This window comes from Eublepharis macularius, chromosome 2 (genome assembly GCF_028583425.1).
Source record: "Eublepharis macularius isolate TG4126 chromosome 2, MPM_Emac_v1.0, whole genome shotgun sequence".
Classification (NCBI taxonomy): Eukaryota; Metazoa; Chordata; class Lepidosauria; order Squamata; family Eublepharidae; genus Eublepharis; species Eublepharis macularius.
Window position 1 is genome coordinate 169963993 of NC_072791.1, and position 24894 is coordinate 169988886.

At 41.4% G+C, this 24894-nt stretch overlaps 1 protein-coding gene across 1 annotated transcript in view; it reads left to right on the top strand.

Annotated features, from left to right (window-relative positions):
- Window positions 1-24894, top strand: part of CCDC93 (coiled-coil domain containing 93) — a 67976-nt gene that overhangs the window by 17740 nt on the left and 25342 nt on the right. The window contains exons 7-16 of the mRNA XM_054972581.1: window positions 1874-1974; window positions 9441-9477; window positions 10889-10981; window positions 12232-12282; window positions 13247-13333; window positions 17981-18097; window positions 21050-21112; window positions 22175-22248; window positions 23115-23196; window positions 24719-24790. Coding sequence (XP_054828556.1) covers window positions 1874-1974; window positions 9441-9477; window positions 10889-10981; window positions 12232-12282; window positions 13247-13333; window positions 17981-18097; window positions 21050-21112; window positions 22175-22248; window positions 23115-23196; window positions 24719-24790 — 777 coding nt within the window. The remainder of the gene's footprint in view (window positions 1-1873; window positions 1975-9440; window positions 9478-10888; window positions 10982-12231; window positions 12283-13246; window positions 13334-17980; window positions 18098-21049; window positions 21113-22174; window positions 22249-23114; window positions 23197-24718; window positions 24791-24894) is intronic.

Below are 24894 nucleotides of genomic sequence, written 5' to 3' on the forward strand. Positions count from 1 at the left end.
AAATTTGAATAGATTCTGTTGCCTCTCTACTGATCTGCTGTACTTTTACAAAGATCTCCCACTTGCGATGCTGCCAACATTGATCAAAACACTGTTTAAAAGCTCTTGACGTATCTTCCTCTGGCAGAATAAATGGTATAGAGAAGCCAAGTTGTAGAAACAATGATCTACTTTGTCATTGTATCTTTGAGAGAGTAAACTACCTTTGTCTTTGTGTCTGGAAAAGAGGGTGGAATGTCATTGGAAGAAGTTCAGGTGCTGATGTTCATGTAAATTCTTACAAAAAACTTCTGGATTGTGAGCGTTTGTCCTTATGTAGTACTGGAAAACTAGTATTTAAAAAACTCATCTAAATGTACTGTTGCAGTTTTTTTGTAATAGCCTTCCCACACCATTTTTCTCACCTGCTTTATTGTACACATCTCTTGCTTCAAATTAATTATGAATCTTGGGTTTTTTTAATTGAAATTAGCCTTTCTTGCATTGAAAAGAAACAGATGATACATCTGGGAAGATGTTCGTCTGATTAAGACATTTTTTTTAAGTTGTTGGAAGAATGTAGGTTTAAAAGGGGACTGTGCCAGAGTCCAGGCAGATGGTATCCCTTGCGAGATGCATGCCAATTTCAAGTTATTGGGAACCAAACCTGCATATTGGTTCTTGGGGTCAGATACGGGCAGTTTTTTAATCTTTTTCTTCCACCTGACTTTACAGGATGGTGCAGAGGTTTTTCTTAGCTTCCGAGGAACCAGGCAGAGAGGTCTTCCCTCCTTTCCTTTGTCTGTTAGGACCAAACTAAATATGATGGGGAACATGTGGCCTCCACAGGATCGCTGTCACCATTTTAAAGTGATTTTAAAATGTCATGAGGGCCCAGTCCTGATGGGGCCAGCAGCGCAGAGCTCTTTCTCCCCACCCTACACCTTCGGAAGTACGTGGAAGAATGGCAATGGCAAACCCATGGCAACCGAGATTTTCATTGTTGCATTTAATTGGTGTTATGAGCATATTTTATTTCCTGATTCTTGCAAGAGATGGCCTAAGGTTGTATGAGCAGGTCTTTTTTCTGGGGAGATCCCAGATGATCTTGTCCCTTTATGTCAATAGGAAGTCACTTTACTTAAGATGGTATAAGCTATATATTGTGCTTCTGTAGCTTAAGAGGATTTGTATGATCCTGATGGTGTCTCCAGTGTAGCTTCTTTGCCTTAAATCTAAGCACTCCGGCATATCCATTGTTTCTGATAGCTAAAAATATGCTAGAAATGCTTTTCCCACCCCTTCCCCTAATTATGATGAAATTCATTTTCCTTCCTTTATTTTACATGGCTGGCTAAAGCATTCATAATTAAGTGAATTGTAATTAAGCCTAATGATTTAATAAAAACTTAGAATAGAATTAATGAACTCTTGACTTCAGTGACTTGAAATTACATCTTATCTACTTAATTATGTGGAGGGGGCATTAACAATTATCAACATTATTTTCCTCATTGTATTTGGATGTCTTCTAGATATGTTTGAGAAGAAATTGTGCATTTCCAGGCAGCTGTGTCTTAAATTGGAAAATGAACCTGTAAAATAGTCGAGGTCAGTGGCCAGACAACTCTGTTGGATTAGAGTTAACTGGCACCCTGAACTCCCTAATGTATTGCAGTTCAGTTTCTTCAGTGTCTTTATTGTCAGCATGACAGTTTTTTTCACATAAGACTTTTTTTCTGGGGAAGCCTTAGGGACACTTATATGAGCCCTCAAATACCTGAGAATTTTCAAAGGTAACGAAATTTGAATGGAGGAAACCATGACTGGATTGTGTTTATGTCAGTATTTTTATTAACACTTTCAGATGTAAAACACTGCTGTTTTCTTGCAGGAGGTGTACAAGCCCCAGAGGAAATATAAACGACAATCAGTTGCAGAAAAGTTACTAGACGAGGAGTCCAAAGTTCATGCTACACTTCTGGAATATGGCAGGTAAACAAGTTCTATCAGAGCAAGAGCTTTCAAGATGTGTCTGTGGATATATGACTCATGAGATCTGATTGAAGAATCCTCTGGGACAAAATACACAATACATGTGACATGAGTTGGGGCACAGGTGCCTGATCTCCTTCGTTGTCACACATAGGTTCAGTGTAACTCACTTTGAAAGCGTTGTGCTGCTACAGTTGGAAACAGCCACAGCAGGGGTGGTGGAGAGGCTGTTTGTACTTCCTCAGACTCCATGTGGAACAACACAATGCTTTCAAATGAGTTAACACCAATCCTACCTGTGAAAAATTGGGTTGGGCACTTGCGTCCCCAACGTGTCACATCTATGATGTATTTTGGCCTTCAGTGAGAAGATTAAGATGCTTGTCTGAAAGTCTTCTTGCTTCTTCCCTCCCTTGCTTCATTCATCCGGTGCAGCACCTGGAGAGTGTTGGATATGTTCTATGTCATACATTCATTTCATGTGGGGCGATGGATAATCCAAAAAGCTAAAGCAGTGTATTACAGAACATGGTCCTGGGATCTTCTACAATTCTCATGACTTGTATAGCAGATAGAATAACCTCAGCAGACAAACTAGTATGGGAAGAGTTCCCTGTTCTTAAAAAAAATCTCTGTGCTGGAACATTAACTGTTATAAATTAAGCAATTTAGTATGCCTTCCTTTATATTATAAGCATTGCAGAACTTTTCAGCTATATTATTGAAGAACTGTTTGGATCCCACAGATTGTTCAATCTTATCTTCTGCATTAAAATGGAAGCTTTCTTAACAACCACGTTCTTAACTAAGAAGCTTACATAATCCAAGTAAAAAGAGCAGAGTTCTTGGGAACCGTAAGCACTTACTACTGCTTTTTGAGTAGGGTAGGCCCGCTAAAGTTCATCTCACAGCTACTTTAGGATGCAAAAGAACTGGGAGTTTGCCTCAGCAGATTAAATAAAAAAGAGTCCGGTATCACCTTTAAGACTAACCATCTGCCAAAGAGAACTGTGATTCTCGAAAGCTTATGCTACAATAAAGTTGGTTAGTCTTAAAGGTGCTACTGGACTCTTTTTGATTTTGCTACTACAGACTAACACGGCTAACTCCTCTGGATCTATCAGCAAATTAAAATACCTTGTCTTCTGCAAAACCCCAGGTAGAGTGCATTGAATGAGAAAGAGACAGCATGCACTTCACTGTAAATATTTAAATGAAAAGAAATTTTATAGTGAAACAGAAAAAATGCAGAGGTGCAAGCAAGTAAGAAAGTAAGGTATGACTAGCCAGTTCTGTTTGAGAATAGAATTCCTTCCCATTTCTTGTTGAGAGATTCTGTTAAGGCTACATATGTAAACAGCATCAATCTTGGAGTCTGCTCTCCCAAATTTCCATCTTTCCAGAACCTAGAACAAAAAGAAACTAAAGTCTTGTTCTCGGTTGCAGTGCAAATTCCATGCAGTAAAATTCCATGTAGAGAGTAATATATAGATTCCTGACCATTCAGTTTTAACCGTCAGGTACCATTTTGACGATTATAAGATGGGCCAGCTTACATTGTTGCGAAGTCAGTAGGTAGCAACATACTAAATCTGTCCACTGTTAGCCAAAAATGAGTGGATAATCTGTGTGCAGATACATTCTTCTAATCAGCTTCACCAATACACTCAAGGTGGCATGGCTAACTCTGCCCGCTCACTCACTCAAGCATCCTAGTCAGCCTCACATGTTCCCCCTTTGCACAAAGGTCTTCTGCTTTAGGCCCCAGGGAAGGCTGCATAGGTTGGCTACTCTGTGTGTTCTTTCAGCTTGTCCCATGACTTGGTTCCATCCATTTAAATCTCCCTTCTCATTCCCAAGTGGCTTTTCCACTCTCACTTCACCCCTTCTTCTTTAGTGCTGCTGTCTGCCTTCTCTTGTCCCTCTCTCATATCTTTGCATCACTTCAGACAGTAGTGTAGGCAATGCAGTGTGGCCCTAGTTGTTGGGCCTTGCCCCCAATTCATACCAGAACTGAGATGGGTAGTCAGAAGCTGTTCATTTCTGGTGACTAGTCAGGAATGTGGGTTTACCATGTGACACTGGCAGCATGTACATCTATGCAATTACATAATCGTGCCCCCCTAAGCCTAGTTTATGAGAGGATGCCTGCCACTGCCACATATGATGAAAAGATGTTTATGCTCCCATTTTGGCTCTGCTCAGTCAGGCACTGTACAGTGGCATCGTGTGCAGTGATGATAGTATCTTTGTTCAGAATACTAGATGTATGTGGCACTTTAGGATACTCGGCAGTAGATATGGATGGATGCTTTAGAGTTTATCTAAGATAAAAGGCAAACTATCAATTGTAGTACTTTTGTGCTGAGTACTGGTAAATTTAATCTTTGTGCTGGTTAGAGGACATCTAAGTAGCATGTCAAAGGCCATTTCTCTCCAGTCTTTCCTTGAGAAATACTGTGTTTTATTTTAACAGCTTTCCCTAGTAACCTCTTAAGCATATTTTCATTCTGTTCATCTTGTGTTGGTTATCTCCCCTCTTAGTTTCACTGACAGTTTATTGTGAGTATTTTTGTGTGTGCACGTGTATGGTTTTAATTTTGATTTGACCTCACACTTGCGTTTGAATCTTTGTTGCTAACCTTCATGTTTGGTATTTAATAGTGCTGTGCAGAATTTTCATGATGTTTGACATTTTCAGTGCAAAAGCTGATGTGAGTGTGGACAAGAGGTTCATAAAAACTGCCTACATTCTTTCAGAGCTTTATTGTATCTGTTCACAGCTATTGTTTCTCCAAACTGCTTCTTGGGTGCCATATTTGTAAAGAGGGATTTCCTTACACCAATGGCAACCAGACATGCATCACGTCAAATGTGACCGTGACACATTTATTTATTTTTAATAAGAGTTACAAAAGAGAATTGTGATTGCTTACAGCATACATAAAAATTGCTTACAGCATACAAAAATACTGGGCAATAAGAGCAAATGAAGCTGCATTGCCCTTAGTCTGAAGCTCCTAGCTATATCCTAGCTATATATACATCAGAATGCAGCCATTGAAGTACATATCCATGCTCGGATCCAAACATGCATCTGCGCAGCTGTGCTGCTTTTGCTTTCTATAGCAGTCTTCTTCAGCTGATGTTAACCATTATTGCTACACCAGTGTTTCTCTGGCTTGTTGAACTCCCCCACCCATCCCATTGCCTTTTGTCCTCTGCTGATCACCATATTCCATAGGTGAATGAGGTGCAGATGCCACTACAGAGGATGTGGTTTATAATCTAAGATTGGAAATAGAAGTGGAATAGGATGGGACATCCAGTCACCTCCTAGAATCACACAGTTGTTTGAAGAAAGCAGTTATTCAGAGCTACTCCAAATAAGGTTAGGTTGAAAAGGGTCGTGGAGAGTCAGTGTGAGTCATTTGAAGGGTCTCTGTCAGAAACTATTCAACCCACCAGAAGTCCACCAGTTTTAAGAACCTAAGGCTAGGATCCAGAGAACCGTATGTGAAGTGAAGCTTGCAAAAAGGATCTTTATGACCGTCCCTTTCTGTCCTTTCCCTTCTTAAACCCCATCTCTGAGCAAATGATGAGGTTCAAGAGGCTCAAATAATGAGGCTTAAGAGCTCAAGAGGAAATGGGATGGTATCCCATACCATTTTGGTGGGTCATCCAACTTTCTAAAGCAATTTTGGGGGAGGCTAGGGACTAGAAGAAGAGGAAGGAAGGAAGATCCATTCTGTGAGCTCTGCTCTGTTTGTGGTTCCCTGATCCTCTTGGAAAACATGTATTCATTTGATGACTAGTAGCTTGTAAGGGGGAGACCCTCACCCCTTAGTTTGAGAATCATGGTTAAATATAAGACTTAAGACAGAATTGACAAGCAGATTATATTCTGCAATATTAGTATGATTGGAAATAGTAACATGATTTATAAAGCTAATTATTGACCTCAGCTATAAATAGTTCATCTAGTTTATTTGCCCTTCTTTCCATACAATTGTAAATCTGAAACTTTCATGCCTTAGTGGAAATGCAAACATTATCCCTAAATCTATTGCAATATTTTTTTAAAAAATCTTGTTACATGTCAGCTGTGCCTCTGTTGTTGAGAACATCCGTGAACTTATTTTATAACTATAATTTTTCATTTTTGCCATTCTATTAGATTTCCATGTTTTCTTTCATAGGGTTTTTTTTTTTGCAAATACGATTTTGTATTTTTATGATGGGTTAGAGACAACATTAAATAGAGCAATAAATTAGATTTTTATAATAGGAAACCTGGAAGGAGCACAGAATCCTGGATGCCAGCAGTGCTGTCAGAGAATGAGAATCTTCCACATACCCCCGCTAGAATACACACAGGCAACAATCCCACCCCCACCCCTCTGCCTGCAGTGAATTTGAGGGGGGAAGGGAAGTGGGCAGGCCTGGAGCCTACATGGTGCCACTGGACACCTGCTCCTTTTGGCAGCAGAGCCACATAGGCTTGGAGCCACCTGGACCCTCTTCAGGGCCCCCCAATCTGTTCCAGCCCAGAGCCATTTGCTGGGGTGTATGGAAGCCTAAACAGAAAGAGTGACGTCATGACTTACTTACTAAAGAGACTCTTAAAGGTACAATGAATCAGAATTAAATCAAATTCAACTATTCTTTATACAATGTAATAATAATTGTTGGATTTTTGCTATAAGAAGACTTTCTTCTTGACTTTCTCTATTTCCTTGCTGGGGTGTGTGAAAGACCAAACACTGCAAACCTACACTTCCCAGAGTACAAAGTTAACAACAGTCAGTCAATCAATTTAAATAATTTTAAAGTGATAAGGTGCAAATAGTGTTCACCAATAATAAATACATCAATCTATTTATAAACAGTCAATTATCTATCTGTTCAATAAATACATTAATAAATAATTCAGTAAATATCCCAATAAATACCACAGTAATTATTCACAAAGTTATTACAAAACAGTCCAACCAGTGGAGAATATAGTCACTCTTGAACGTGGAGAACAGCATAAATGTTCTTAGTTCATACAAGACCCAAAAGTCTTATAGACAATATTCCAATGTAAATTCTCCTGTATATTTCTTTGTAAGTATCAAAAGCCTCAAGGGGCTGGAAACCTTCAATATATAGCTGCAAAATTGCCTGCGAAGTATGTATGTAATGTATTGATGTATTTATTGAATTGGTAGATAATTGACTGTTTATATGTAGATTGATGTATTTATTATTGGTGAACACTATTTACACTTGATCACTTTAAAAATATTTAAATTGATTGACTGTTGTTAACTTTGTACTCCGGGACAGTCAGTTAACAACTGACTGTTGTTAACTTTATACTCCGGGAAGTGCATGTTTGCATTGTTTGGTCGTTTGTTTCTGGAGTATCCCTTGTGGTTTAATATATATATTTTTGCGTGTGTGTATGAAAGGGCAGCCCTGTGATGAAATGAAGGGAGGGTGCTACTGTCATGCTCAGGCAAACAAACAAACAAACAGAGAAGGAGTTGTTGTTTGGCATAGACTTCATTGAACTGCCAAAAGTGAAGAGGATGCCCGGCCACCTGTTGCCAGCTTCCCTCAGCTAAGATGAGAGATGCGCCTGTTTGCATGGTGGTTGGCGCCATGAGGGCTGTTACTCATGCTGCTGTCTCAGGAGCAAGGTTGAGTGTGGGCTGGTCAGGGAACAGCTCCGTTAGCAGGGCTAGGATGGCAGCCAGGAAAGATCACTGGGGCTGGAACAGCCATGCTCCCTGGCCTCTCTGATGGGTCACTACCTGCCTGAAAGGGAAACAGACATATGTGGTGGGGGCTGGGTCTCATGCAGACCATAGCATGATCTGACACATCAAGAGATGGTGTCCATGGGTGGGGCTGGTGGTGGTGGTGGCGGCTCGGTTGTCACAGGTACTGCTGGCAACCAGATAAGGAATGCTCTTCTGGTGGGAAAGCACTCCTCATCTGCCTCTGGCTGTCCTGCTCTTGTCGCTGCTTGGAGCTCTGATCCTGTGAGGGAGACAGTCACGGAGTTGTGCATCTGCCATCACAGGGGAGTTAGGAGAGCAAGCACATAGTCATCCCGATCCACAGCTGTGCTCCCTCCTCTGCCCAAGGGGGGAGCCCAGCTGAGGAAGTCTGAATGGAGCCCCAGCATGAGCTGCTAGAAGCCCTTCCCTTGAAACAGTTGTGTTGAGCTCAGCTCCCTGGGGGACTGCCTCTTTGGCAGACACAAGCTGTGCTGGCTCTTGGGCAGGGGCCTCCCCCTGTGGTGGGCCTCAACTGCAGAGGCCAGTGTGTGGGGGAGCACTGGTAAGGAGAGAGGAGAGGCTGGTGTGAACGAGCAAGCTCGGGCAGCCACCTCTTCAGCTCCTTCTTACCTGTTGGTATGCCTCACCCCTCTCTGAACCAGGACTCAGGAGATGGGTAACCTGAAAGGAAACTTGTGTGGTAGTTAGTCATCATTCTCGACTTTGTTCTCCTCCCATATGTGAGTGTGAGACACAGGCTAAGTCCCCCCCTGCCTACTCTTTCCCTGCCACCATGAGCACCCTCTCCCATCTTGCAGTCTAAGCCCGCATGGCAGGGGGCTCTTGAACAGAGCCTCCGACCATCCTTACTTACTGTAGAGACATGGGCACCCTGGCTGGAGGTAGTGTAGGGTGCCCGAGAAGCTGATTAGGTGTGGGGGAGGAGGTTTGGCCACCCCGGGGGCACAAGCGGATTGGTCCCTGTGGTAATTGGCATCGTATGCTTCACCAGACTGCTTGGACAGGGTCGGGCACAGGGGGACATCAACTTTTCCCATACAATGGGCGTCTATGGGCTATACCATCATTTTTCATGGCGTAACTTTCCGCCGCTGCTAGGGCCATTCTTGTGCCTGAAATGGCTTAGGGAGCTGACTAACTCATACCCTTCCCCAGCATGCCAGTGCAGGGAAGTATGTTGTGGTTGTGCTTGGCCACTGTAGCCAGGTGCTAGCAGAGTGGCACTGGGCTGCTGCACTGGCATGGAGGGGGAGGGAGTTATGCCAGTGTAAGTTTGGGATACACCAACATAACTCCTAGTCGGCTCCCTGAGCCCTTCCCCCTCCCCCAGGATTGCACTGTTAGCGGACCAAGTTCAGGATTTGCTTGATCTTAACTGTTTTGCAATAAAGAATCACTAACTCATTGCTTGTTTCTTGATGCCTCACTGCACAACAAAGGTTTGGAAACCACCATGAGAAGGTGGTGTTAAGAGGCATGCCATAGATAATGAAATCAAGTTGTTTCAGATAACTACGAGTTTATTTTAAGCCTTTGGCTAACCTGTGACTGTTTCTTATTCTTTTGTTTTATTCTAACAATTGCTGTGACTTTTGCATGTACTAAATAAATAAACGTTTATGAAGATGAAGTGAAATCAGCACAATTTTGTTATGTTTTTTCTTCCCTTTATAGGAGGTATGGATTCAGCAGGCAAGGAAAAATTGAGAAGGTGAGGTTCTTTGGTCCAAAAACAGTCAAGTGGAAACAATATCTTTTGTGGGAGAATAAATTATTTCAGTAAGGCAGTTGGGGGGAAAACGTAATCTAGGTGTTCTTAAGCATCATAAGTCTACTGGTTGCTATTATAGGTTCTTCTTCTTTTTTTGTGGATCACTACAATTTTTGGTGTTACAGTCGCCACAAAGGAGACCTTTCCTGAATTCCTTCCTTGTTCTCATGCTTCTGGATTGGATGGGCTGTGGAAAGGAGAAGCATTGCTATACTCGCACACACTTTGTAACATTTAGGAGATTTCTTGGCCAGTCAAAATGCCCTCAATTTAGAACCAATTTAGTATTTGAATTTTTAATGTATTATTGTTTTTTTCTGCAAAGGACCTTTGGCATTTTCTTACCTTATTTTTGCTCTGGCCTTAGGAATCATTCACAGGAATAGAAATCACATGCAGAATATAGTTTATGAATTGCTGGAATGGTAAATGGATGTTAAGACATTTTCTCCTTTATGCTTTGACCTGTTCTGTTTGAAGAAATGAACTGAAAGTGTCAGCTAAGTTAGTATCCAAGAATAAAGAGTACTGTACCTAAAACTGATACATTTCTGAGTGGTCTTTATTCTTGCATCTTACCCTGCCCAGCTGAAGATACAATTGTCATTATCTTTTGTAGACAACATATATGGAATGTACTGGTTTTATATTTGTGAAAAGAACTCCAGTGCCATGCTACAAAAGTATCGTTTTAAACAATACCAAACTTCCTTTGAATACACCTTTAAAATACGGTCATATCCTGTTGACAGTGGACTCCTGTCTTGCACTGTCACTGTGTTTAACCCTTCAGAAATGTCTTATGCTTACCTATAACCATTGTCCATTCCTCTGCAGCATACTAAGGTCCATATATACTCAATGGACCCATAAACAAATGTTGCGGCCTGGCCTAACATATTCTCCTTAATATCTAAAGCTTTTTTTTGGTGGTTATTAGACATTGAAAATTTGCAGTATTTATTTTTAATGGTTCCTATAAAGGATATTTCACTAGCGAGGTGCTGCTTTTTGGGTTTGCACCAAAACGGCACAAACATCAGGAGTGTTAGAGTCAGAAAGGCAGGTCAAATGAAGCACTGTTCAGTCCAGCAAAAAAACTGCCTTGAACCAAGAGGAAAGACGGGGTGTACATAGACAACTCCAAGATGATAAATGGTGACAAAAAGGAATTTCACTGCTGCTATATGTGAGAAACATGCCTGCTCAGTTGATTTGGTAGATTTGTTATTCTCAGGAGAGAACTGGGTGAAACTCGAAGAACAGTGAGTTGATGGTCCAGACCAATGCTTTTCTTCTACTTTCCTTCTTAATCTGATAAAATGTTGGTGGGGTGGGGCGTGTTCAATAGGCTGAAGACAAGAAAATCGTACTGCCTGCAGGACTTGCATTGACAGAGAAGAATGATGCCTACAGTGAAGATGATCTTCAAGCTGCCGAAGAGGTACATTGAACTGTAATAATTTGGTGGTTGGTTAACCCCAAGGCTATTTCCTCCCTGTAGGGAGCAGCCATTACTTGCTTTTCCTCTGGGTCATGGCTTGTGTGGTATTTTGCTCATTTGCTCAGGAGGGACTGGCAAGAAGCAGCAGCTGGCGTTAGCTCAGGCTACCTTCCCATCCTCAATGGAAGGAAAGCGAACATGCAGCGTGGTGGCAAGGATGTGGATTTTTGCCTTTTTCCCCAAAGAAGAAGATAGTCAGAGGCAGCTCATTGGGTGGCAGCGTGGGGCCTTCCTTGGGTCATAGCTGCTTGAGAATGCCATCCTCTGACGCTGTGTGTGTGCATGCGTGGCTCTTTCCTGCTTGAGTAATAGAAACAGACCTGTGTCATACAGAGAAGGAGCCCTTATTGCAGCTCTTTCAAACACCACTAGCTTTCCCTTTCTGGGAATGGCCAAGCAAACATGGGAATAAACTGCAGTGTACGTGCCTCCCAGGAGTTCACTCATTACAAAAGTTGCCCAGGAAGGAGCCATGCAGCAGCAGTTCCATTTCACGGGTCCTGTGTGAGTGCGCAAATGATACGTTATCTAGCATGCTGTAGTGGTTGGAGTGTCATACTAGGGTCTGAGAGATCCAGGTTTGAATCCCCACTTTGCCAAGGAAGCTGGCTGGGGGGCCAGTCACATCCTTAGCCAAACCTACCTTATAGGGTTGCTGTGAGGATAAAGTGAAGGAGAGGAGAATGATGTAAGCCACTTTGGGTCTCCATTAGGAAGAGAGGCAGGGTATGAATGAAGTTAAATAAATAAGTACAAATATTACGCCTAGTTCCAGAGAAGTTAGCCGTGTTAGTCTGTAGTAGCAAAATAGTAAAGAGTAAATAGTAAAAACTTTCGAGAGCCACAACTCTCTTCATCAGATGCATCAGGCATCTGACGAAAAGAGCTGTGGCTCTCAAAAGCTTATGCTACAATAAAGTTGGCTAGTCTTAAAGGTGCTACTGGACTCTTTACTGTTATGCCTAGTTAATATTGCTTGGACAATCTGAATTTGAATTCAGTTTAATGCATGATTTCTGTTTTGGTTTGGATTTGAAATCTGATGTAAATGTACCTAGTCTGTTTTTGTTTCGCTAGCCTGCATATATGATTCTGGGAAGACTGTCTAATATGCATTCCAATCTAACAAACATGGGCTACATATTTAATGGCTAATTTTTCTAAGCTTGTCACTTTTTGTTTTTTATCAGCTTCGTATTAAAACATTGATGAACGAAATGGCTGCAATGGGAACAGAAGAGGTACTGCCTGCAGGCCTGGATTCGTTAGTCATAGTTCTCTTTTAAATTTTTAATACAATACACCAAATTGCATGGTGCTTTTGAAGGGTGGCATGACTCATGAAAACTTCTTATGTCAAGAAGGTTCCTCTTCGAGAGGGCTAAGTATTGGGATTATCTCTGACATATTACTCAAAAGTTACAGGGCAGTTGCTCTCAGTGGGTTGGAGCTAGACATGTTCCTGTGAGCATAGGGACTTCTGTCCATGAAGCAGGATTTTTTTCCCACCCCAGGAATAGGATTTTAGGGAGCATTTGCGGCTGCTGTGGAAGAGGAGGACTGAAAATCATGCTCTGCAGGCAGAAGTCCTTGTGCTCACAGGAACATTTGTCTAGATCCAAGCCTTTATTTATTAAATCAGCACGTGGAAACTGCAAATTGACTTGAAAGCTGTCACTGCTGAAATGAGGTTAACAGGGATGAAGTGTTCGAGCCTTAGACAATAGTGTGAAGTAACACAAGCAAAAACACTGCAAAACTTTGTAAGGTCACAGTTCTTTTGTGACAGCTCTATAAGGTTAGAACTCTCACTTACCCTCCAAAAAGGCCTAATACTGCTCATTTAAAAATGCTTGCCATCTAAGACGCTGTGCTAGCAGGCAACATAAGTTGAAGGCTTTGGCCTCTGTACCTCCTTGGCCCCCCATAATAACTGGTTGGCTTCTGTGTAAAACAGGATGTTGGACTTGAGAGACCACTGATGGTCTCCTTGTGGTAGTAAGGGGTACTTGTGCATGTAGGCCCTTCTTTAACCAGCAGTGAAAACTCTAAGCAGAGTTACACCCTTTCAGATCAATTGAATTCAGTAGGCTGAAAAGGCTGTTACTTTCCTTAAGGATTGCACCTTAAAAAATTCCAGATAACACCTGGGTTTTCAGAAGTTACATGCTTATAACCTCCATGAAATGTGTGCTGTTCTTGCAGAGCCGACTGACTGCAAACACCGTAGGCCAGATAGTTGGTCTTCAGTCTGATGAGATCAAGCAGATTGTGTCAGAATATGCTGAAAAGGTAAGGTAACCTGCTGTAATGATACTTAAGCCTTTGGCTATCAACTCTTTTTCCATCTTTAGGAGCTGTAACTTTCTTCTTTCTATTTTAAAAAACACCTGCTTTCTGCAGGAATGGTGTTATAAATGTGGTCTCACAAGCATCTTCATGAGGGTGCTCTTAGCACTTGAAGTTGGTTGGATTTGTTCCTGTTTGTAATGTTAAGCTGGTACATAAAAGCTGTACTTGACATCATAGAAAACGGTATTGAATTCCTGGCTTGTTCAAAGAGATCACAGTAAACAAATACACAGACTCAGCCATCACTTGGTTAGGTTACTCATTCAAGTGTTCCATGAGAAGGGTGGGGGTGGGGGTGGGGGTGGGGATAGTATGACTAGTGAAGCATGTGTGTGATGATAGAACTACACCTAGTGGTGGGAGACAGATGCCTTTAAACACATGCATGCTCCATTAATGTGAGAAGTTGTACGGGCGGTGATAAGCATAACAGGAGACAAGGGAGACCTCCGTTTTTCCTACTCCTAAGGCCCCCTGCCATTCTATCTCTTAAGTGTTTTATTCTAGCTGGATTCTGATACTAGAAGTCAGGCTAGCTTGGGAAGAAAAAGAAAATGGAGATACAGTTGCAAGGTAAAAAAAACAGTGAGAGGGACAAGGATTTAACAGGCATCTTGCCCGCAGACTCCTTTTATACTTTAGATTGCCATCTACCTCACCTCCAATGTGATTGGGAAAAACTTGTCTATAAATGTCTGCCAACATTGCAGGCATCTTCAGGATTAATACTGGAAATTGCCAAGCTATGTTGATGAGTTCACTGTGAGGCTTTTTGGTCATTAGAATCAAGAAGGAAGCTCTCCTGCCTTTGCACCAGTGTTCTTAAAGATGCCTTTGTGTATATATGCAAACATCCACCACTGAGCTTTCTCCCCAACCTCTTCAATGAGTCTAGAAACAGCACGCAGGTTGTTTCCTCAGTGATGGCAACCTGTTTCATGGCTGACACATGTACAGCTATCAGTCAAAGAAGTAGACTGCAGTGGTTGAACTCCCAAGTTCTGTGCTTCAGAGTTGTTATCATTCTTAGTTCATAGAATAATAGAGCTGGAAAGGATCCCAAGGGCTGAAATCTCTGCATAGTGCAGGAAATTCACAGTTACCCCTGGTGCACATCCCTAGTTAACCCTGTTTAATGCCCAGAGGAAGGCAAAAAACCTCCAGGATCCCTGGCCTGGAGGAAAATTCCTTTCTGAAGCCAAAGAGGCGATCAGCATTACCCTAGGCCATGAGAGCCTCGCACTGGCTCATACCTTCCTGCCCTACCTCTCACGATCTGCCTAAATTTATACTGTCTCACAGAATCAGCAGTGCTGACAGATGGCCATCTAACTTCTGCTTAAAAACCTTTAAATGAGGAGAGCCCTTAGCCTCTTTTTCAAAATGAGAATCTGCTTGGAGTGGGGGAAAAGCTAAATGAGCCACTAAAGTTAGAATTTCTGGAACAATATGTGCTGTAGAATTTACTTGCTTTTTCTGAGGTAGAGATATTTTCTGCTAGTTAATTGATCTGGTGCTTTTCAGCTCAGTCTACAAATAAACAGCAACTTAAGGTGAATTTGACGTGGGTGGTATGGCAACTCCAGTGACTTAATTATCAGTTTCAGAGCAAAGCTGCAATCTACAATGGGAGTTTAGTGGAATAATCATCTCTGGGTTTTTCCATCTATTGATGCATGGTGTTTCTTCATACATGTGTGAGAGAGGGAATGCAAAGCTCTTGTTTTTGTTTAAATAACTGGAGCCTTGGGTGGGGATTGAATACCTTCACTTTTGCTTGAAGCCACTCCCAATTTGATAAGATTTAAAAAAAAACATGACTGCATATAAATCTTAGAATTCTGATTTGAAGTAACAGTGAGGATATGTTTCTTACATTGAACTTTGTGGCTACGTTCAGATGTCACAAAAAGCTCTAGTTCTGGGGAAAAATCTGAAGAAGCTCAAGAGAAAGGTGGGCTTATAAATATTTTAAATAAATAAGTGCACAAATAGGGCGTGTTGCCATGCTCACAGGCATACTTCACACATTCTCTCTTGCTTGGAATGCTATTAAGGATTTCTGGTTTAAGGATTTCTGGTTTCCCTTGATATGCAAATATAGGCACCTGGGTTTCTCCCCACCAAATGGTATTCTCTGGGTGATTTCTTGCAAACGGGGATTGACCGCCCATGGTATAGAGTCCGAATTTGTGGGGAATACATAACTCTGGTCCACATTTGTATATCATGGGGAATCCGAATTTATTTCTATCTGGGAATCCTTAATTATACTCTGTGTGAGAAGATCAAGCCTGGCAACAAGCTGTGTTTGTGTACAGTTGCTGCTTAATTAGAGCTCGTTTTAATATTGAACACGGCATATGTTTTCTGTATCATTGGATGCCTGTTGTACCCTCTGTCTGTCTGGATTCCTGTTAACCTCCACTGGTGTTTTGGTTAAGTATTTATTTTTATTTATTTGTGTCATTTATAGTTCGCCTTTCTCACTGAGACTCAAGGCGGATTATATAGCGTGAGATTGGTACAATCAGTATCGGGAACATTTCCGTACGGTATCAAGGACATTTCCATACAGTGTTAAGGACATTTCCACAACAATATCATAGGATTTTACAAAGACGTAGCATTAGCAAGGATCCAATACAGAGTTGAAGAATTGCTGAAATAGAGCATAATCAGTTGTAGGACTGACATTAGATAAACATGAAGTACAGGTACTATAAGAGTACATATTCGAGCAACAGATAATATGCAAGGAAACATAGCGGTGAAGTCTGTGGTCCCTAACTCATTAGCAAAGCATTTGAGACCCCTCCTTATAATACTTCCCTCCGATCTGAGTAAAAAGCCTGTTTGAATAATTTGGTTTTGCATCGTTTGCGGAAAGCCAGGAGAGTGGGGGCTCTCCTGACCTACTCAGGTAGACCATTCCATAGGGTGGGGTCCACCACAGAGAAAGCCCATGTGTAGGCTGCTGTTGATTTTGCCCATATGCAGGCCGGCACCTGCAAGAGACCCTGTTCAGATGAGCAAAGCTGCCGTGGAGGGACATAAGGAGTGAGGTGATCTCGTAGGTATGCTGGGCCAAGGCCATGAAGAGTTTTGTATATAATAACCAATACCTTGATTTGAGCACGGTAACTGATAGGTAGCCAATGGAGTGACTGTAGGATGGGAGTGATGTTCATGCTCCTGCTCGCTCCTGCTAACAGTTGAACTGCAGCATTTTCCACCAGTTGGAACCTCCTAGTTAACTTAGATGGGAGACCAATGTATAGTGCCTTACAACAGTCAAGTTTTGATGTTACCATAGCTTGGATCCAGATGGCCAGGTCAGCCATGTCGAGGTAAGAAGCCATCTTCCAGCTAGAGTGAGATTGTAGTAAGCATTTTTTGTGGCTGCCTTAACTTGTTTTTCTAGTAGTAGTTCTGGATCCAGTATAACCCCTAGGCTCTTAACCGAGTCTGTGAGGGTCAGACAAACTCCATCGAAAATGGGGAGTACAATGTCTTTCAAGATCTCTGCTTTCCTAACAAGCAACACTTAGATGGTCTTGTCTGGGTTCAGTTTCAGCACAAGTAGCACAAATACATTTGTTAATTCAAAGACTTTGTGCTTTATGGTGGGGGAATCTGAACTTCAGAAGCAGGGGGAACAGGGAAGTCCCTCTCTGCCAGCTTTACTCCACTAGCAGTGTTTTGGAGCTACCCCTTAAATTTTACCAATTAAATACAGCAATATTAATTGCTGCCTGAAACATCTCCGCTGCATTTTGACCTGAAGGTGGGGCCTGGTTTGGGCTAGTAACTACTAACATTAACTTTATAAATTGTAGGCAAGTGGGAATAAGATCAGTACAATCCTGCCCAGTTTCTGATTTCAAGAAAGCTTAACTCCTAAGTAAACATGCAGAAGATTGCATCCGTGGAGTCTCATCCCATGTGTGATTACTCAAGTAGGAAGTCCCACTGTGTGTGGGGCGGACACTCAAGGCAAGTGTGTGTGGCCTTGTGTCAGTAACTGGTAAACATCCAAGTTGATGCTGCCATTCAAAAGGAATACTGTGAACAAACTTTTCATAGGAATATATTACAAGTTAGAATGACCTGATTAAAAAGATTTGGGGTGGGGGGGAGGGCGTTGTGTGAATATGTGTGAGCCTCAAGCTGTCAGGTGCTCTGTGTCCTAATCAGCAGCATCTCTCATGACTTGGAGGAGGTAACAGGACTGATCTCAATCACTCTTGAGGATCAGAGTGGAGTTCCACTTTCTGCTTGCCTGTAGAAGAGCTCTTCTGCTTGGAGACTTAGCTTTCTGTCATTACAGAAGTTGATACAACATGTACAACTGTTTAATCTGTGTTGTCGTTCATTTGGATTAGAGGCACTGATTCTCTTCCATTTCCTGGAGGAGGAAGGCCTCTCACTTGTTGGCATGGGGTTATTGGGCCCAACCCATAGTTCATTCTTATCTGCTGATTTTGAAGATGGCCCTATGCAATTATTAGACTAGCATATACCTCTATGAATCAAATAAGGTTTTGAACAATTATCCATTTCTTGTGTACTCCCCCCCCCCCCCAGCAATCAGGGCTTTCTGCAGAGGAACGTCCAGAAAGACTTGGAGCTTCCCAACAGCACAGAAGGAAGGTGACGTCATTAAACAAGCAGATCTTGCAGAAGACGAAACAACTGGAAGAGGTATGCCTTTAAACATAGTCTCTTTCTTATTTAAATGTATGTTAACCAATTTTCCACTCTGGGCTTCAGGAAAAGTTTAGTGGATAATTTCAAAATCCATCCAAAAGAATCAAAGGATATTGGGCAAGATGTGGCTGGTAAGAAGCACTAAAAGGCTTTTTGTGCTTTTTGTGCATTTTATTTGAAGACAATGTTATGGTTGTGTGTATGGCTCTGTGTATGTGTATGAATAAGAAGGCTTTGTCCAGTTTTAATTCCTGTTGAAATTCCACACCAGCACTGCCAGTAGTTTGAATTGTATATACAGGTAGTCACATTTCCTCTGTCCCTTACCTGTCTGAGTTGAACAGGGCCCATGCAGTTGTGAAAGTAATTCAGACTTGGGTGGGCTTCCTCTAAGAAGAGTGATCAGGAAAAGCAAGCAAAATGGTTTCTAGAGGAAATTATATTTTCTTAAGCAGTCCATTTTATACTGGATAAAGATCTAATAAACCTTGCTGTCTGGCTAGCTTAATAAGATCATGTTGGTGTTACCTGCGAAGATCCACAAAGCAGAGAGACAGCTGTGAGAGTAGCCTACTAGAAACTTGGCATTTTTTGCTGCCTGCCCTGACCTCGGGGAGGAAGATTGTCAAACTCTTGGCAGGTTTGCTGGTAGCCTACTTTGTAGCTTGGTGAAGTCACAGGCCTGGAGTAGATGCTCTTAACACTGTCTTCAAGATGTTGTTACCTCTTTGGGATATTTTCCTTGGAGCTCTTGGGTGTTAATTTTGAATAGTGCTTTAGTTTCAGTTTACAGTTCAGTTAGTTCTGGTTTATTTAGCACTTGGCAAGATACTATACCAGGTTGTTTTGCATTCATGGATGGAAAATTTCAAAAAGCTACTAGCAAAGTGAGAAAAATTGTTCTTAGTAACTTACGTTGCTGGTGTTCTAAAAACTTTTTGGAATTATGGCAATGCTTGTGCTTTGTTTGGCAACACGGTGATACATCAGCAGATAACAGTGTGGTAAACTAATGCCAATTACCTATTATCCTCCAGTCCTTGCAGGGAATGTAGCAATAGCTTAATAACTCTAGTACTAGTCAGTTACACAGCTACTCTCTCATTTTCTTGGATGTCCACATGGTGTCAACAGAGCAGTAACCTTAAAGCAAGAAAACAATATGTAAATCTGAATTGTGCTGAAGTTTCTTGATGGAAGCTTTCAAAAGGCAAAAATATTGCTGGGGGAAGCTGACATCTACTGGCTTTCTGCCTGCCTCCACCTATTCTAGTATTCTTAAATGAATCCATACCTAAATAAGCAATACAGTGAACCATGCACATATAATGCATGAGCAGAAAGGAATGAGCAGGCGTGTGGGCTTCTGTACAAACAGACAAATCTACCTCTTCTTCTAAACCATTAATCTATATGGAATATATTGCCTTCACCCCTTTCCTAAAGTGCTGCTGGAGGAGCCGGGACCACTCGACGCTGAAAATCATGGGGATTTATTAACTTTATTTACAGACTGTGCTTAAAAGGCATCCAAGTGCTTTTCTCATTGATAATTTGATATCCCCTAGACTGCTGGCGTCTAAGCCAGTGTGTGGAGTAGTGGTTAGAATGTCAGACTAGGATCCAAGTTTGGATCTCGACTCTGCCATGGAAATTTGCTGGGTGACCTGAGACCAGTCTCACACACTCCACCTAGCATACTTCATAGGGTTGTGAAGATAAAATGGAGAAGGAGAGAATGATGTAAGTCACTTTGGGTCTCCATCAGGGAGAAAAGTGATATAAATAAAGTAAATTAAGCATCGAAACTCACAAAATGTATACTTCCTTAAAAAAAGGTGATGCTTATATGCTTGTTTCTGTTCTTTGGTAAGCAGGAACAATGCAATATACTGTAACATCCTGCAATATAAAAATAAATAACACTCTTCCATCTAGAGAGAAGCTACAGGTCAATGATAGAACATGTCTTTCTTGCAGAAAGATACAGAATTGCTTGCAATTGTGGCCAAACCAGGCAGGATCCTGAATTATATGTGTGCTATAGGGAGCAGAATTTTGATCCTTTCCCTGCCACGCAGTTTCACCAGTTAAAGCCATGTCCCCTCCCTTTCTGATGGCTGCTGGTGTCCCCTCTCGTTCTAGAGCTAACCTCTATATGTCCCTTTCCCCCCTTTCTGGTGCTAACAGATTGGGGGTGGTAGTTTAGATGTTGGTACAAGGAGAAGCCACATACTAACAGCTTAAACAGCCACAAATATACCCTATACCCAGAAACAGGCTAGGAGAGAAAACATGGCATACTTATGTCTTCTCATGAAATAGTTCCTGTGGAGGATTTCTGTGGGCAGAAGAGGTTTCCATCCAAGGAGTACAGCTCTGCTTCCTCCTCCTGCTGTAGCCCAAAATGCACCTGAAGTGCTGCTTCGGGGTAAGCAGAAGGGCATTAAAAGTCTGTAGCAGAATGATGGAATTAACAAAAGTCACCCCTTCCCTCCATCCATTAAAATCCTCTGTAAGATTAAACTATTGGTGTATTGCTCATCTGGTATTATGTGTTCACGTCATCTTAGCATGTAGGTGTGATTTCCACAAACATGTGTGTCTTTTAGAAATAATATGGGAGGTGACCAATTGTTATAGATCAAATTAATGCTACCTGCAAAGAGTCATTAGAAAACAGCCAGTGTGGTGTAGTGGCTAGAGTGTCAGATTAGGATCTGGGAGACCTAGGTTCAGATCTCCACTCTGCCCTGGAAGCTCATTGGGTGACCTTCGACCAGTCACATTCTCATGGGGTTGTTATGAGGATAAAATGGAGGGAAGCAGCTTTGGGTATAAATAAAGTAAATAAATATTAGAGAGAAAACATACGAAGCTGGAGTCTCACCAAGCTTAACTGAATATGTAATTATTGGACTTGGTTTTTCTCTTCTTTGTCAACAGTTGCAGGCTAAATGTATGGACCTACAAGCTAGTTGTAATGAGGCAAAGAAGACATTGAATGAGGTAATCTCTCTTCTTCTCCATAAGCTACTCTTTGTCACTTGGAAAAATAAATGGGGCCAGTTCTAAAATGATGTGACCATGTCTGCTCCTACATGACCACTGAAAGTAACTTTGTCCAGCTTGTACACATACAATTCTTATGATCTCAAAACAAAAGTTGTTTAATACTTTTTATTAAGATCAACCCAAAAGACATGATTGTTCTTCTGAGAGTTCTGTAAGCTTCTAGTATCTCAACAGCTTCTTTATTTCTCCCTATGGCTTCTCATTTTGCAATGCCTCTCATTGCAAGTTATTCCGTATATGACTGTTGTGGCCAATATAACATCTAATGAAGAATCCCAAATTTGACAAATTTTCCATTCAAAAAGTTGATTTTGTAATCCTAATGTACAGTTGGTTCAGGTCACAGATCTTTTTTCTCTTTTTCTCTTGCCTGTCATTACATTTTACAGAACGATCTGTCCTAACCATGTTTATTCTGAAGACCCACCAAATTCAAATAATGTGTGGTGCAGGCCTATGCTGAGTTGCTAGGGTCTGGGCTGACTGATTTCAGTGGTCTTAGACTAGAGTAACTGTGAAAGATTGCATTGTTAAAATGTGTTTCTTTTTGGAATTAGATATTTTAAAATTTTCAGCCAATGCTGCATCTAAGGTACAAGAAAGAAATACTGTTTTTGAAGGAATAGGAATCTCATAATTTCAGTATTTCAGCATGTGGCGCATCATTTTTAACAAACTGTTTCCGGTATTGTTTGCATCAAGTAGTCTGTTTTGAGAATATCAGAGTATATAATAAGACTGGGTAGGCTTTTATTATGCGGCAAGAAAGGGGAATCCGCCCCCCCCCCCCACATGCACGCATCCTGCTGCACAGGCTCAGGAAGAAAGCAAAGATTCCTTTCTCAAAATTGTCCCACTCGCAGAAGGGTTTTATCCAAGAAATATGAGCCTGAGAAATCTGAAGGGTCTTATTTTCAGTTTGTTCTATCATCTTTATTGAGAAAGTAACAAAACCTATTCAGTGTCTTTACAGTGTTGTTAATTCCCATCTTTTAGGTTAAGAATTATAGTGAAAAATTGTGCAAGGAGGTGGCAGCCTTGGAAACAGTGGAGTCCCAAGCAGACTCAAAGTATGTATTCTGTCTCTCCCTCCCCTCTGCCTCCAAATACATTTCCCTCTTTGTATGAACTGTTTTTTCAGCAAAGCTTTTGATAATCATCTTTAGTTTAAACATGTTCTTGTGTATTGTGCTTATAAGATGACAGAGTGTTACAGAAAAAACTAAATTCTTGCGCAAAAAGACAGTACGAACCTTTTATGTTGCACTACTTTTTCACATTTCACATTTATTTTTGACATGGTACAATTATACAATTTTATTGCTTCTCAGTTCCTCGTTTGAAATGTGGAGATATATTACTAATCTGTTGCCTTACCTTGCATAATGCGTCTTAAGTCTTGGTGGAAAAGGTGAAATATAAACGATGTAAATAAAAATCTAACTGACTGCCTGCAGCTTTAATGCAGAGTTACCCCAGTCTAAACCCAATGAGTTCAAACCTGTAGGATTTCACTATGGCTCTCTTTAAGAATTATTGAACTTCAGCATTGCAAATAATATTGTGCCACTCCTAATTGAGCAGCATCCTGGTCCTTAAAGATGAATGCAAATTAAAAGGAATAGGTAATAAAGTCTTGCCTGAGTCCAACCAGTGATTTAGTGGCTGGAATGGGATTTGGGCCAGGGACTTCCTGATATCAAGGGTATTCATGTGTATGCCTTTGTGGCCGTCCTTTTAAGAAAAATACACTAGACACGTCTAGCCAAGCAAAGCTCTTCTAAATTTGTATTTTATTCATGTGAGTTGTCATCTTATGTTTTGTGTTTAGCTTCTGGGTAGTTCGTTTAAAATAAATGCTAGTTTCCCAAAAGCTGAGTTTTCCTCTTAGAATAAGAGTGTCTAAGTCGCTGAGAATAAATAATACCTTTATTAGTGTACTACAGAAGCTTCGAGCATTGGTGGCAATGAATGAGAATCTCAAAAGCCAAGAACAAGAATTCCGGTCACATTGTAGGGTAAGTTTTCAAAAGTTATTCCAAGTGGTGTCCGTGCATAGGGCTTCCCCCAGGTATCCGGACAGACTCCTGTGCTTACCATGATACAGTGCAGAATCTCACATGTATATTGCTCCTAAAATATGTTGGTAGGCTATTGAATTGTATCCTATCAGAAAGATCTGCACGAGCAAACGAGGGCACAGTTCCCTTCTCCTCAAGTTCTCCTTTCATGTTGCTCCCAGAGGTCTCCTGTCTCCACGGAGCAGCATTTCAGGGGCTGTTCAAGGATAAGTGAGGCAGGGAAGTTGTCCTTCCATTCAGGGAATTTAGACAGGATGCAACCCATATTGTGCAAATGTGCTTAGAGTATTGAACCAGGAATGTGGAGACCTAGTAAGTAAGGCATCTGCTTTCCATGCAAAAGGCTCTAGGTGCAATCCCTGGTACCTCCAGTTAAAAGGATCAGGCACTAATGATGTGACAGACCTTTTAGCTGAAAGCCTGATGAGCTACCGTCAGTGAGTATAAACAATACATACATAAATACATAAATGGTCACAGTAGCAGGATAGCTGTAGAAAAAAATAATGTTTTCACATGACTGCGATGCAGCAGAAAATACAAGCTGCTTTGAGAGCATGGTGGTCATAAATTGGCATATGATATTAAAAGCTGCATGGGTCACCTGAATCACAGGGTTAGTTCCCATAGCAGTGGCCTCAGGTAGAACAGTGATGTAGGAGGCTAACCAGGCAGGGATTGACAGGTTTCTCTGTTACCAGTGCAGCATGATGCCATAACCCTATGTTGCCATGGTAACGCATGCAGGAGGCTTAAATCTTAATTAGTGGGTTCCTTTTGTGCAGATGGCATGCTAGGCACCTTGAAAACGCAATAAATATCAGATATGATAATTATCTTCTTTTGAAAGGGAGACATGAAATGTCATACTGTGAAATGAGACAAAAATACACGTTGAACATTCAGCCCCTGTAATTAAGATTTGGGGGCTGGGGGTGGCTACTGTGTATTGGTGGGAACTAGCTTTCATTCTAAATTTTGGGAGCAATGAACTCAAGCATTACTTCCTCCAGAACACCTTATGGAATGAAAGGAACTTGTGCAGGAGTGTCCTTTGGCTTTTGGCTGCCATAGTTATGGCAGTGCTTGCGTGTTTCAGTCAGTGGTGGTATTCCAGCATTTCAGAACTTTATGCTCTTCCCTCAGCCTCGTTTCCACATTCATTTGCATAAGAAATAGACTGTCTTCCTCTCCCCTCCTCCCATTTCCCCTGTATTGTCAATGAGCCCATTGACAATATGGGCATGCTGCTTTACATAATGAAGAACCTTCTTCGCCTCTGGTGCCCTAAGCACAGAATGCCACAATTTGTTATTGGGTTTTTCCCTTGCTAGTGTCTCAGACTTCTTTTTAATGCATAATGTATGAAAGAGATAAAGCTCTGGCTTGTGTTTCCATAAAGTACAACAGGGCTTGCTCATGAAAAGCAACTTTAACAAAAAAAAATTGTTCTTTAAAGGAAGAGATGGCACGCCTCCAGCAAAACATTGAAAGTCTGAAAGCAGAAGCAGCTGAAAACGGAGAGGAGAAGGTACACAGCTGATATTCGAGCACTCTTATTAAGTAGTATTGTGAAATCTTTCTTCCCTTACTAGTTTGTTAGAAAATAGGCATGGTCCCATTGCTCCTAGTCCT